Source organism: Hypanus sabinus, chromosome X1 (assembly GCF_030144855.1).
Source record: "Hypanus sabinus isolate sHypSab1 chromosome X1, sHypSab1.hap1, whole genome shotgun sequence".
NCBI lineage: Eukaryota > Metazoa > Chordata > Chondrichthyes > Myliobatiformes > Dasyatidae > Hypanus > Hypanus sabinus.
The window spans coordinates 32862404-32878152 of record NC_082738.1 but is presented as its reverse complement, the minus strand read 5'-3'; the positions used below and the strand labels follow the sequence as shown (position 1 = coordinate 32878152).

Below are 15749 nucleotides of genomic sequence, written 5' to 3'. Positions count from 1 at the left end.
GGGGGGAGACTGAATGGGGACGTTGGAAATCACCGGGTGTTGGGGAGGTTAAGGGGGACACTGAATGGGGACGTTGGAAATCACCGTGTGTGGGGAGGTTAAGGGGGACACCGAATGGGGACATTGGAAATCACCGGGTGTTGGAGAAGTTAAGGGGGACACTGAATGGGAACGTTGGAAATCACCGGGTGTTGGGGAGGTTAAGGGGGAGACTGAATGGGGATGTTGGAAATCACCGGGTGTTGGAGAGGTTAAGGGGGACACTGAATGGGGACATTGGAAATCACCGGGTGTTGGGGAGGTTAAGGGGGAGACTGAATGGGGACATTGGAAATCACCGGGTGTTGGGGATGTTAAGGGGGAGACTGAATGGGGACGTTGGAAATCACCGGGTGTTGGGGAGGTTAAGGGGGACACTGAATGGGGATGTTGGAAATCACCGGGTATTGGAGAGGTTAAGGGGGACACTGAATGGGGACATTGGAAATCACCGGGTGTTGGGGAGGTTAAGGTGGAGACTGAATGGGGACGTTGGAAATCACCGGGTGTTGGGGAGGTTAAGGGGGAGACTGAATGGGGACATAGGAAATCACCGGGTGTTGGGGAGGTTAAGGGGGACACTGAATGGGGACATTGGAAATCACCGGGTGTTGGGGAGGTTAAGGGAGACACTGAATGGGGACGTTGGAAATCACCGGGTGTTGGGGAGGTTAAGGGAGACACTGAATGGGGACGTTGGAAATCACCGGGTGTTGGGGAGGTTAAGGGGGAGACTGAATGGGGACGTTGGAAATCACCGGGTGTTGGGGAGGTTAAGGGGTAGACTGAATGGGGACGTTGGAAATCACCGGGTGTTGGGGAGGTTAAGGGGGAGACTGAATGGGGACATTGGAAATCACCGGGTGTGGGGAGGTTAAGGGGGACACTGAATGGGGATGTTGGAAATCATCGGGTGTTGGATAGGTTAAGGGGGAGACTGAATGGGGACGTTGGAAATCACGGGGTGTTGGGGAGGTTAAGGGGGACACTGAATGGGGATGTTGGAAATCACTGCGTGTTGGAGAGGTTAAGGGGGAGACTGAATGGGGACGTTGGAAATCACCGGGTGTTGGGGAGGTTAAGGGGGACACCGAATGGGGACATTGGAAATCACCGGGTGTTCGGGAGGTTAAGGGGGACACTGAATGGGGACGTTGGAAATCACCGGGTGTTGGGGAGGTTAAGGGGGAGACTGAATGGGGACGTTGGAAATCACCGGGTGTTGGGGAGGTTAAGGGGGAGACTGAATTGGGACATTGGAAATCACCGGGTGTGGGGAGGTTAAGGGGGAGACTGAATGGGGACGTTGGAAATCACCGGGTGTTGGAGAGGTTAAGGGGGAGACTGAATGGGGACATTGGAAATCACCGGGTGTTGGGGAGGTTAAGGGGGACACTGAATGGGGACATTGGAAATCACTAGGTGTTGGGGAGGTTAAGGGGGACACTGAATGGGGATGTTGGAAATCACTGGGTGTTGGAGAGGTTAAGGGGGACACTGAATGGGGATGTTGGAAATCACCGGGTGTTGGGGGAGGTTAAGGGGGACACTGAATGGGGACGTTGGAAATCACCGGGTGTTGGGGAGGTTAAGGGGGAGACTGAATGGGGATGTTGGAAATCACCGGGTGTTGGGGAGGTTAAGGGGGAGACTGAATGGGGACGTTGGAAATCACCGGGTGTTGGGGAGGTTAAGGGGGAGACTGAATGGGGACGTTGGAAATCACCGGGTGTTGGGGAGGTTAAGGGGGACACTGAATGGGGATGTTGGAAATCACCGGGTGTTGGAGAGGTTAAGGGGGAGACTGAATGGGGACGTTGGAAATCACCGGGTGTTGGGGAGGTTAAGGGGGAGACTGAATCGGGATGTTGGAAATCACCGGGTGTTCGGGAGGTTAAGGGGGAGACTGAATGGGGATGTTGGAAATCACCGGGTGTTGGAGAGGTTAAGGGGGAGACTGAATGGGGACGTTGGAAATCACCGGGTGTTCGGGAGGTTAAGGGGGAGACTGAATGGGGACGTTGGAAATCACCGGGTGTTGGGGAGGTTAAAGGGGAGACTGAATCGGGACGTTGGAAATCATCGGGTGTTGGGGAGGTTAAGGGGGGAGACTGAATGGGGACGTTGGAAATCACCGGGTGTTGGAGAGGTTAAGGGGGAGACTGAATGGGGACGTTGGAAATCACCGGGTGTTGGGGATGTTAAGGGGGAGACTGAATGGGGACGTTGGAAATCACCGGGTGTTGGGGAGGTTAAGGGGGACACTGAATGGGGATGTTGGAAATCACTGGGTGTTGGAGAGGTTAAGGGGGACACTGAATGGGGATGTTGGAAATCACCGGGTGTTGGGGGAGGTTAAGGGGGACACTGAATGGGGACGTTGGAAATCACCGGGTGTTGGGGAGGTTAAGGGGGAGACTGAATGGGGATGTTGGAAATCACCGGGTGTTGGGGAGGTTAAGGGGGAGACTGAATGGGGACGTTGGAAATCACCGGGTGTTGGGGAGGTTAAGGGGGAGACTGAATGGGGACGTTGGAAATCACCGGGTGTTGGGGAGGTTAAGGGGGACACTGAATGGGGATGTTGGAAATCACCGGGTGTTGGAGAGGTTAAGGGGGAGACTGAATGGGGACGTTGGAAATCACCGGGTGTTGGGGAGGTTAAGGGGGAGACTGAATCGGGATGTTGGAAATCACCGGGTGTTCGGGAGGTTAAGGGGGAGACTGAATGGGGATGTTGGAAATCACCGGGTGTTGGAGAGGTTAAGGGGGAGACTGAATGGGGACGTTGGAAATCACCGGGTGTTCGGGAGGTTAAGGGGGAGACTGAATGGGGACGTTGGAAATCACCGGGTGTTGGGGAGGTTAAAGGGGAGACTGAATGGGGACGTTGGAAATCATCGGGTGTTGGGGAGGTTAAGGGGGGAGACTGAATGGGGACGTTGGAAATCACCGGGTGTTGGAGAGGTTAAGGGGGAGACTGAATGGGGACGTTGGAAATCACCGGGTGTTGGGGATGTTAAGGGGGAGACTGAATGGGGACGTTGGAAATCACCGGGTGTTGGGGAGGTTAAGGGGGACACTGAATGGGGATGTTGGAAATCACCGGGTATTGGAGAGGTTAAGGGGGACACTGAATGGGGACGTTGGAAATCACCGGGTGTTGGGGAGGTTAAGGGGGAGACTGAATGGGGACATAGGAAATCACCGGGTGTTGGGGAGGTTAAGGGGGACACTGAATGGGGACATTGGAAATCACCGGGTGTTGGGGAGGTTAAGGGAGACACTGAATGGGGACGTTGGAAATCACCGGGTGTTGGGGAGGTTAAGGGAGACACTGAATGGGGACGTTGGAAATCACCGGGTGTTGGGGAGTTTAAGGGGGAGACTGAATGGGGACGTTGGAAATCACCGGGTGTTGGGGAGGTTAAGGGGTAGACTGAATGGGGACGTTGGAAATCACCGGGTGTTGGGGAGGTTAAGGGGGAGACTGAATGGGGACATTGGAAATCACCGGGTGTGGGGAGGTTAAGGGGGAGACTGAATGGGGACGTTGGAAATCACCGGGTGTTGGAGAGGTTAAGGGGGAGACTGAATGGGGACATTGGAAATCACCGGGTGTTGGGGAGGTTAAGGGGGACACTGAATGGGGACGTTGGAAATCACCGGGTATTGGAGAGGTTAAGGGGGACACTGAATGGGGATGTTGGAAATCACCGGGTGTTGGGGAGGTTAAGGGGGACACTGAATGGGGACATTGTAAATCACCGGGTGTTGGGGAGGTTAAGGGGGACACTGAATGGGGACATTGGAAATCACCGGGTGTTGGAGAGGTTAAGGGGGAGACTGAATGGGGACATTGTAAATCACCGGGTGTTGGGGAGGGTAAAGGGGAGACTGAATGGGGATGTTGGAAATCACCGGGTGCTGGGGAGGTTAAGGGGGAGACTGAATGGGGACGTTGGAAATCACCGGGTGTTGGGGAGGTTAAGGGGGAGACTGAATGGGGACGTTGGAAATCACCGGGTGTTGGGGGAGGTTAAGGGGGGAGACTGAATGGGGACGTTGGAAATCACCGGGTGTTGGGGAGGTTAAGGGGGACACTGAATGGGGACGTTGGAAATCACCGTGTGTGGGGAGGTTAAGGGGGACACCGAATGGGGACATTGGAAATCACCGGGTGTTGGAGAAGTTAAGGGGGACACTGAATGGGAACGTTGGAAATCACCGGGTGTTGGGGAGGTTAAGGGGGAGACTGAATGGGGATGTTGGAAATCACCGGGTGTTGGAGAGGTTAAGGGGGACACTGAATGGGGACATTGGAAATCACCGGGTGTTGGGGAGGTTAAGGGGGAGACTGAATGGGGACGTTGGAAATCACCGGGTGTTGGAGAGGTTAAGGGGGAGACTGAATGGGGACGTTGGAAATCACCGGGTGTTGGGGAGGTTAAGGGGGACACTGAATGGGGACGTTGGAAATCACCGTGTTGGGGAGGGTAAGGGGGAGACTGAATGGGGACGTTGGAAATCACCGGGTGTTGGGGAGGTTAAGGGGGAGACCGAATGGGGACATTGGAAATCACCGGGTGTTGGGGAGGTTAAGGGGGAGACTGAATGGGGACGTTGGAAATCACCGGGTGTTGGGGAGGTTAAGGGGGACACTGAATGGGGATGTTGGAAATCACCGGGTGTTGGAGAGGTTAAGGGGGAGACTGAATGGGGACGTTGGAAATCACCGGGTGTTGGGGAGGTTAAGGGGGAGACTGAATCGGGATGTTGGAAATCACCGGGTGTTCGGGAGGTTAAGGGGGAGACTGAATGGGGATGTTGGAAATCACCGGGTGTTGGAGAGGTTAAGGGGGAGACTGAATGGGGACGTTGGAAATCACCGGGTGTTCGGGAGGTTAAGGGGGAGACTGAATGGGGACATTGGAAATCACCGGGTGTTGGGGAGGTTAAGGGGGAGACTGAATGAGGACATTGTAAATCACCGGGTGTTGGGGAGGTTAAGGGGGACACCGAATGGGGACATTGGAAATCACCGGGTGTTCGGGAGGTTAAGGGGGACACTGAATGGGGACATTGGAAATCACTGGGTGTGGGGAGGTTAACGGGGAGACTTAATGGGGACGTTGGAAATCACCGGGTGTTGGGGAGGTTAAGGGGGAGACTGAATGGGGATGTTGGAAATCACCGGGTGTTGGGGAGGTTAAGGGGGACACCGAATGGGGACATTGGAAATCACCGGGTGTTCGGGAGGTTAAGGGGGACACTGAATGGGGACGTTGGAAATCACCGGGTGTTGGGGAGGTTAAGGGGGAGACTGAATGGGGACGTTGGAAATCACCGGGTGTTGGGGAGGTTAAGGGGGAGACTGAATTGGGACATTGGAAATCACCGGGTGTGGGGAGGTTAAGGGGGAGACTGAATGGGGACGTTGGAAATCACCGGGTGTTGGAGAGGTTAAGGGGGAGACTGAATGGGGACATTGGAAATCACCGGGTGTTGGGGAGGTTAAGGGGGACACTGAATGGGGACATTGGAAATCACTAGGTGTTGGGGAGGTTAAGGGGGACACTGAATGGGGATGTTGGAAATCACTGGGTGTTGGAGAGGTTAAGGGGGACACTGAATGGGGATGTTGGAAATCACCGGGTGTTGGGGGAGGTTAAGGGGGACACTGAATGGGGACGTTGGAAATCACCGGGTGTTGGGGAGGTTAAGGGGGAGACTGAATGGGGATGTTGGAAATCACCGGGTGTTGGGGAGGTTAAGGGGGAGACTGAATGGGGACGTTGGAAATCACCGGGTGTTGGGGAGGTTAAGGGGGACACTGAATGGGGACGTTGGAAATCACCGTGTGTGGGGAGGTTAAGGGGGACACCGAATGGGGACATTGGAAATCACCGGGTGTTGGAGAAGTTAAGGGGGACACTGAATGGGAACGTTGGAAATCACCGGGTGTTGGGGAGGTTAAGGGGGAGACTGAATGGGGATGTTGGAAATCACCGGGTGTTGGAGAGGTTAAGGGGGACACTGAATGGGGACATTGGAAATCACCGGGTGTTGGGGAGGTTAAGGGGGAGACTGAATGGGGACGTTGGAAATCACCGGGTGTTGGAGAGGTTAAGGGGGAGACTGAATGGGGACGTTGGAAATCACCGGGTGTTGGGGAGGTTAAGGGGGACACTGAATGGGGACGTTGGAAATCACCGTGTTGGGGAGGGTAAGGGGGAGACTGAATGGGGACGTTGGAAATCACCGGGTGTTGGGGAGGTTAAGGGGGAGACCGAATGGGGACATTGGAAATCACCGGGTGTTGGGGAGGTTAAGGGGGAGACTGAATGGGGACGTTGGAAATCACCGGGTGTTGGGGAGGTTAAGGGGGACACTGAATGGGGATGTTGGAAATCACCGGGTGTTGGAGAGGTTAAGGGGGAGACTGAATGGGGACGTTGGAAATCACCGGGTGTTGGGGAGGTTAAGGGGGAGACTGAATCGGGATGTTGGAAATCACCGGGTGTTCGGGAGGTTAAGGGGGAGACTGAATGGGGATGTTGGAAATCACCGGGTGTTGGAGAGGTTAAGGGGGAGACTGAATGGGGACGTTGGAAATCACCGGGTGTTCGGGAGGTTAAGGGGGAGACTGAATGGGGACATTGGAAATCACCGGGTGTTGGGGAGGTTAAGGGGGAGACTGAATGGGGACGTTGGAAATCACCGGGTGTTGGGGAGGTTAAGGGGGACACTGAATGGGGACGTTGGAAATCACCGTGTGTGGGGAGGTTAAGGGGGACACCGAATGGGGACATTGGAAATCACCGGGTGTTGGAGAAGTTAAGGGGGACACTGAATGGGAACGTTGGAAATCACCGGGTGTTGGGGAGGTTAAGGGGGAGACTGAATGGGGATGTTGGAAATCACCGGGTGTTGGAGAGGTTAAGGGGGACACTGAATGGGGACATTGGAAATCACCGGGTGTTGGGGAGGTTAAGGGGGAGACTGAATGGGGACGTTGGAAATCACCGGGTGTTGGGGAGGTTGAGGGGGAGACTGAATGGGGACGTTGGAAATCACCGGGTGTTGGGGAGGTTAAGGGGGAGACCGAATGGGGACGTTGGAAATCACCGGGTGTTGGGGAGGTTAAGGGGGAGACTGAATGGGGACGTTGGAAATCACCGGGTGTTGGGGAGGTTAAGGGGGATACTGAATGGGGACGTTGGAAATCACCGGGTGTTGGGGAGGTTAAGGGGGAGACTGAATGGGGATGTTGGAAATCACCGGGTGTTGGGGAGGTTAAGTGGGGAGACTGAATCGGGATGTTGGAGATTACCGGGTGTTGGGGAGGTTAATGGGGGAGACTGAATCGGGATGTTGGAGATTACCGGGTGTTGGGGAGGTTAAGGGGGGAGACTGAATCGGGATGTTGGAGATTACCGGGTGTTGGGGAGGTTAAGGGGGGGAGACTGAATCGGGATGTTGGAGATCACCAGGTGTTGCTTGGTCTGGATATGTGTGCAACACATCCTTACTGGGTGAATCAAGCAGGTAAATGAATACTCCCAGTCTGATCCCATCACCCTGCCTGCTCTTCCCTTCTTAATGCAGAGCCCCCTCTCTCTCCATTGCAGTTGCGCACAGTTACAGGGAACGAGTACCTGCTTCAGGCAGAGAATGAGGACTACATCAGTGACTGGTACAAGACCATCAAGCGGGTCATTGAGACCTTGGTGAGTCCCCACCTCCACTAGCAAGTCAGTGAGCGGCAGGTATTACGCATGCGCGGAGCAAGAACAAGTCAAGGTAGCTATTGAAAATGTTGGGTTATGTACAATGTGGGAACAACCAACTGGGCCTGCTGAGACAAAAACATGTGCACTCGAAAGCCTGCGCAAAAACCAGAGAGGACTCCCTACGCGTACGAGGGCCAATTCAGTTACTGCGCAAAAGATCAAACGCATGCACGTTTACCACATTCTTGCAATCGATATGATGCGGTTTATCCCTCCCCCTGTAGATGGGAACCACAGAGGAAGGAAATAACTGAAGTAAACTGAGAATAAAACAGGAAATGTCCATCCTGCTGGGTACTGATAAACAGGCCTGTGTACCCCTGTGGGCCGCCACTGGAGGGCGCTTCCCTCTCCACGTTTTCCTGGTGAATCTCTTGGTTCATGTGCAGGGGCGCCGGCTTCCCCAGCAGAGGGCGCTGCAGCAGCTTCCCTGAGACTACTGGCAAATGTGATCCAAGTGTCGCCGAACAACTCGCCCGTTTGTCAGCACAAGTTCTGCTACTCGACCGCGATAATGCCAGGCGGCTTCTTTCTCTCTGGGACACGCGTGTGTAAACTGCGTGTGTGTGTGTTTGGCACCAAACATTCACAACCTTTGCTTCATGGCCTCCTGCTAGTCGCAAATTCGCTCCTGGATGGCTGGCTGCAGGCGATCTAATCCGGTTTGTGAAGTGCGCTTAATTCGGTGGGCGAGGCACCTGGGATAACCTGATAATCGAAAAGAATTTTATCAGGTTCCCCCTGTGTTTGCTTTGAAAGGTCTTGTTTCACCATTTGCACTGCTTGCTCTGCCAGGCCAATTAATATTGCGTGATATGGACCTATAACATTCTTTTCCACAAAACCTGCATTTATTTATTTATTGAAATAAAGCGTGCAATTGGCCCTTCCAGACTTTCAGGGCTGCGCCTCCCAGCAATACCCCAGTTTAACCCTAGTGTGATCACAGAACAATTTACAATCACCAACTAAACTACCAACCAGCACGTCTATGGAATGTGAGGGGAAACCCAAGCACCCAGAGGAAACCCACATGGTCACGGGGAGAATGTACCAACTCCTTACACACAGGGAGGTTGGAGGAGTTTGAGAAGGGTACCAAATGGAAATCGCTGGCCGTTGGTGAAGTTCCAGGAGAACAGTGGATGGGAAATTTCTATAGCATCACACAATGGTACAGAGTATACCTCAGTATATGAGGCAACAATAAGGCAAATGCCAATTTACTCACCCTACTTCCCCGGGTGGAGTTAGTCCATGTAATCCACATCCACCACATTACCTCTCCACCATCCACAGGTCAGGAGTGTGATGGAACACTCCCCACTTGCCCGGGTGGAGTTAGTCCATGTACTCCACATCCATCACATTACCTCCCCACCGTCTACAGGTCAGGAGTGTGATGGAACACTGTCCACTTGCCTGGGTGGAGTTAGTCCATGTACTCAACATCCACCACATTACCTCTCCACCATCCACAGGTCAGGAGTGTGATGGAACACCCCAGTTGCCCGGGTGGAGTTAGTCCATGTACTCCACATCCACCACATTACCTCTCCACCGTCTACAGGTCAGAAGTGTGATGGAACACTCCCCACTTACCCGGGTGGAGTTAGTTCATAGGCTCCACATCCACCACATTACCTCTCCACCGTCTACAGGTCAGGAGTGTGATGGAAAACTCCCCAGTTGCCCGGGTGGAGTTAGACCATGTACTCCACATCCACCACATTACCTCTCCACCATCCACAGGTCAGGAGTGTGATGGAACACTCCCCACTTGCCCGGGTGGAGTTAGTCCATGTACTCCACATCCACCACATTACCTCTCCACTGTCTACAGGTCAGGAGTGTGATGGAACACTCCCCACTTGCCTGGGTGGAGTTAGTCCATGTACTCCATATCCACCACATTACCTCTCCACCGTCTGCAGGTCAGGAGTGTGATGGAACACTCCCCACTTGCCCAGGTGGAGTTAGTCCATGTACTCCACATCCACCACATTACCTCTCCATTGTCTACAGGTCAGGAGTGTGATGGAACACTCCCCACTTGCCCGGGTGGGGTTAATCCATGCACTCCACATCCACCACATTACCTCTCCACCATCTACAAGTCAGGAGTGTGATGGAACAGTCCCCACTTGCCCGGGTGGATTTAGTCCATGTACTCCACATCCACCACATTACCTCTCCACCATCCACAGGTCAGGAGTGTGATGGAACACTCCCCACTTGCCTGGGTGGAGTTAGTCCATGTACTCCACATCCACCACATTATCTCTCCACCGTCTACAGGTCAGGTGTGTGATTGAACACTCCCCACTTGCCCGGGTGGAGTTAGTCCATGTACTCCACAACCACCACATTACCTCTCCACTGTCTACAGGTCAGGAGTGTGATGGAACACTCCCCACTTGCCTGGGTGGAGTTAGTCCATGTACTCCATATCCACCACATTACCTCTCCACCGTCTGCAGGTCAGGAGTGTGATGGAACACTCCCCACTTGCCTGGGTGGAGTTAGTCCATGTACTCCACATCCACCACATTACCTCTCCACCGTCTACAGGTCAGGAGTGTGATGGAACACTCCCCACTTGCCCGGGTGGAGTTAGTCCATGTACTCCACATCCACCACATTACCTCTCCATTGTCTACAGGTCAGGAGTGTGATGGAACACTCCCCACTTGCCCGGGTGGAGTTAGTCCATACACTCCACATCCACTACATTACCTCTCCACCGTCCACAGGTCAGGTGTGTGATGGAACACTCCCCACTTGCCCGGGTGGAGTTAGTCCATGTACTCCACATCCACCACATTACCTCTCCACCGTCTACAGGTCAGAAGTGTGATGGAACACTCCCCACTTGCCCGGGTGGAGTTAGTTCATAGGCTCCACATCCACCACATTACCTCTCCACCGTCTACAGGTCAGGAGTGTGATGGAAAACTCCCCAGTTGCCCGGGTGGAGTTAGTCCATGTACTCCACATCCACCACATTACCTCTCCACCGTCTACAGGTCAGAAGTGTGATGGAATACTCCCCACTTGCCTGGGTGGAGTTAGTCCATGTACTCCACATCCACCACATTACCTCTCCACCGTCTACAGGTCAGGATTGTGATGGAACACTCCCCACTTGCCCGGGTGGAGTTAGTCCATGTACTCCACATCCACCACATTACCTCTCCACCGTCTACAGGTCAGGTGTGTGATTGAACACTCCCCACTTGCCTGGGTGGAGTTAGTCCATGTACTCCACATCCACCACATTACCTCTCCACTGTCTACAGGTCAGGAGTGTGATGGAACACTCCCCACTTGCCCGGGTGGAGTTAGTCCATGTATTCCACATCCACCACATTAACTCTCCACTGTCTACAGGTCAGAAGAGTTTTGGAACTCTACCCACTTGCCTGGGTGGAGTTAGTCCATGTACTCCACATCCACCACATTACCTCTCCACCGTCTATAGGTCAGGATTGTGATTGAACACTCCCCACTTGCCCGGGTGGAGTTAGTCCATGTACTCCACATCCACCACATTACCTCTCCACTGTCTACAGGTCAGGAGTGTGATGGAACACTCCCCACTTGCCCGGGTGGAGTTAGTCCATGTATTCCACGTCCACCACATTAACTCTCCACTGTCTACAAGTCAAAAGAGTTTTGGAACTCTACCCACTTGCCTGGGTGGAGTTAGTCCATGTACTCCACATCCACCACATTACCTCTCCACCGTCTACAGGTCAGGATTGTGATTGAACACTCCCCACTTGCCCGGGTGGAGTTAGTCCATGTACTCCACATCCACCACATTACCTCTCCACTGTCTACAGGTCAGGAGTGTGATGGAACACTCCCCACTTGCCCGGGTGGAGTTAGTCCATGTATTCCACGTCCACCACATTAACTCTCCACTGTCTACAAGTCAAAAGAGTTTTGGAACTCTACCCACTTGCCTGGGTGGAGTTAGTCCATGTACTCCACATCCACCACATTACCTCTCCACCGTCTACAGGTCAGGATTGTGATTGAACACTCCCCACTTGCCCGGGTGGAGTTAGTCCATGTACTCCACATCCACCACATTACCTCTCCACTGTCTACAGGTCAGGAGTGTGATGGAACACTCCCCACTTGCCCGGGTGGAGTTAGTCCATGTATTCCACGTCCACCACATTAACTCTCCACTGTCTACAAGTCAAAAGAGTTTTGGAACTCTACCCACTTGTGTCATGTGAATGTGGTTCCAACAAGTCCTATGAAGCTTGACCCCACCCAGGACAAAGCATCCCGCTCAATCAGCACCCCATCCCACCTCACCTGTAAACAACCCCTTCCCCCAACCACCAGCACCCAGTGACTGCAGTGTTGACTATCTTTAAAACACTCAAAGGTCACTAGTCCACCCTTCTCTAACAGCCCCTCCTAACCCTCCCACCCAGAATGAATGAGGGGTTTGGGCACAGAGAAACACTGTCACATTTTCCACCTCCCTTCCATCCTGACTGGGATATACATCGGCCCTCCCTCTCTGACTGCGGGAGAACCTTCACCAGATGGACCGTGGGGACATTTACCTCCCTCCCCCTCCAAACCTTCCTTGAAGTTGGGAGGGGGAATGTGAATAGCAGGTGTAATAAAGTGTGGAAAGGGGCTGGTGTTTGATAGTGCAAGTCAGCCTGACCTTCCTCCCTCCCCCCACCATGCTCCTGTTCCCCTCGACCGGTGATCCTAGGATCGTGAGAACCCCCTAGACTCCCCCATCGTCTACTCACTGCGGCGGACGGCCAGTGCGGAACTGCTGGAGTGCAGCGGGGATGAGGAGGAGAGTCCGACCCAGGACAGACCAAAGGAGAGCCGGCGAATTTCGCGTGAGTCACTTCCCTCTGCCTCCCCGCCGTGTTCCCCTCCCTCTGATCCCCTTTCCACCCCAGGCTCCAGAATGCATCTCCTCCCTGTCCATCTGTCTGTCTGTATCTCCCTCTTTCCTCTCTCCCTCTCCTCCTCCTTCTCTTCCTCCCCCTCCCCCTCTCCCTCGCTCCTTCCCTCCCACACTCTCCTTTAGCTGCCTGGACCTTTGGCCCATGGTATTGTGCTGACCTTTTAATCTACTCTAAAATTAATCTAACGCTTCTCTCCTGCATCGCCCTCCATTTTGCTTATATTTATGGGCTGATCTAAATGCTCCTCAAGTACCACCTACCACCATCCTGGCAGTGTGTTCTACTCATTGAAAAATCTCTGCGTAAAAAGACCCACCACTGGCATCCCCCCCCCCTTAATTTTCCTGCAGTTACCTTAACTGTATGTCTTCTGGTATTAGTCATTGCCACCCTGGAAAAGTTTGTTGAATGCCACTTGTATACCCCCATCAAGTCACCTCTCACCCTCCTTCACTCCAAAGAGAAAAGCCCGAGCTCACTCAACCTATCTTCATAAGACATGCTCTATAATCCTGGCAGCACCCTGGTAAATCTCCTCTGCACCGTCTTGAAATCATTCACATCCTTCCTATAATAATGTGATCAGAACTGAACATGCTATTGCAAACATGTTCTAACCAGGAGAGCTGCAACACTAGCTTACAGCTTTTGAACTCAATACCTTGACAAATGAAGGCCAACACAAAACACACCTTCTTAAAGACCTTGTCAATTTATGTTGCAACTTTGGGGGATTTATGGTTGTGATCCACAAGGTCCCCTGTTCCTCCACTCTGCTAAGAATCCTGCTATAAACCCTGTACTCTTTGCCTTCAAATTCGACCTCCCAAAATGATCCACTTCACACTTCTCTGGGATTAAACTCCATCTGCCACTTCTCAGCCCAGCTCTGCATCCTATCAATGTCCCGTATATAACAATGTTCAAAAGTTCAAAGTAAATTTATTATCAAAGTACATAGATGGCACCATATACTACCGTGAAATTAATTTTCTCATGGGCCTTCACAGTAAAACAAAGAAGAACAATACTGTAGAATCAATGAAAAACTACACACAAAGATGGACAATCAACCAATGTGCATAAGAAGACAAAACTGTGCAAGTACAAAAGATTTAAATAATGATAAATAAATAAAATTGAGAACATGTGTTGTAGAGTCCTTGAAAGTGAATCTATAGAATGTGGAATCAGTTCAGTGTTGAGGTGAGTGAAGTTATGCAGGAGACAAATGGTTGAAGGGTAATGTCTTCCTGAACCTGGTGGTGAGGGACCAGAGGCTCATGTACCTCCTTCCCAATAGCAGCAGTGAGAAGAGAGCATGGTCTGGATGGTGGGGCTCCTTGATAATGGAGGCTGCTTTCTTGCAGATGTGCTCAATGAAGGGAGGCCTCTTCCTGAGATGGACTGGGCTGTATTCACTACTTTTTGTCTGCTGTTCCATTCCTGGCATTGGTGTTTCCATACCAGGCCATGATGCAACCAGTAAGGATACTCTCCACTGTGCATCTCGAAAAATTCATTAAAGTTGAATTTTAAAGGTGACAGGTTGAATCTGCGCAAAAATATAAGAAAATAGAGGTGCTGCAGTTCCTTCTTTGTAGTTGTGTTTATGTGCTGGGCCCAGGACAGATCCTCTGAAGTGATAATGTCAAGGAATTTAAAGTTACTGACCCTCTTCACTTTCCACAATACCACCAACCTTTCTGTCATCTGCAAACTTACTAACCCACCCTTCCACTTCCTGATCCAAATCATTTATAAAAATCACAAAGAGCGGGGTCCCAGTCTTGATCCCTGTGGAACATCACTGGTCACTGACCTCCAGGCAGAATGCACTCCATCTACAACACCCCTCTTTCGTCTGTATGCAAGCCAATTCTTCCAAGTTTCCCTTGATCCCCTGCCTCCTGACTTCCTGAATGAGCCTCCCATGGGGAACCTTGTCAAATGCCTGAATGAAATCCATATCCACTGCTCGACCTTCATCAATTTGTTTTGTTACATCCTCAAAAAAGTCAATCAGGCTCATAAGGCATGACCTGCCCCTCACAAAACCATACTAACTATTCCTAATCAGATTCTGCTTCTCCAAATGCTTTTAATTCCTGTCTTTAAGAATCCTCTCCAGTAGTTTGCCCACCGCTGATGTAAAACTCACTGGTCTATAATTTCCAGGATTATCCCTATTACCTTTCTTGAACAAAGGAATAACACTTGCCACCCTTCAATCATCTAGAATTAGGATGCAAACAACATTGCCGAAGGTGCAGATATCCTTTCCCTCACTTTGTGCATCCATCTGAATTCTGTCCGGCCAGCTTTCTTGATCTGGTGACCTCCTACCTGCCCCTTGGCCATCTACAACCAATCTCCCTGCACCACCAATCCTGCCGACCTCAACAGCATCCACAGACTCTGCCCCACCACTATGCCAGAAAGAGTTCCAAAGACTCAACATGTCTTCCACCCCCCCCCCCCCCCGCCCAACAATCTCCGTCTGAATAGGGCTATCAGATGCTCCTCATATGTTAACCCTTTTATTCCCGGCTTCACTCTTGTATAAACCTCTTCTAGATCCTCTCCAATGGCAGCATGTCCTTTCTTAGATAAAGGGCCCGAAACTGTTCACAATGCACCATGTTGTCTAACCAATGCCTTACACAGCCTCAGCATTACATCCTGTTCTAGTCCTCAAAGTGCTAACTTTGCAGTTACTACCGACTCAATCTGCAAATTAACCTACAGTGAACCCTCACCAGAACTCCCAAGTTCCTTTGCACATCTGATTTCTGAATTTGCTCCCCACTTAGAAGATAGTCTCTGCCTTTATTCCTTGTACCAAAGTGCATGACCATACACTTCCCTACACTGTATTCCATCTGCCACTTCTTTGCCCATTCTCCTGATGGAATGGAGGAGCCAGCTGCCTTTATCTTGCACCCTCTACCTCCCCTTCTCC

At 52.1% G+C, this 15749-nt stretch overlaps 1 protein-coding gene across 7 annotated transcripts in view; it reads left to right on the top strand.

The window, feature by feature from the left end:
• The window catches only part of arhgap9 (Rho GTPase activating protein 9), a 264445-nt gene that overhangs the window by 120628 nt on the left and 128068 nt on the right, over positions 1–15749 (top strand). For all 7 annotated transcript variants that reach the window (XM_059956259.1, XM_059956258.1, XM_059956256.1 and 4 more), the window contains 2 exons: positions 7671–7769; positions 12580–12715. In XM_059956259.1, coding sequence (XP_059812242.1) covers positions 7671–7769; positions 12580–12715 — 235 coding nt within the window. The remainder of the gene's footprint in view (positions 1–7670; positions 7770–12579; positions 12716–15749) is intronic.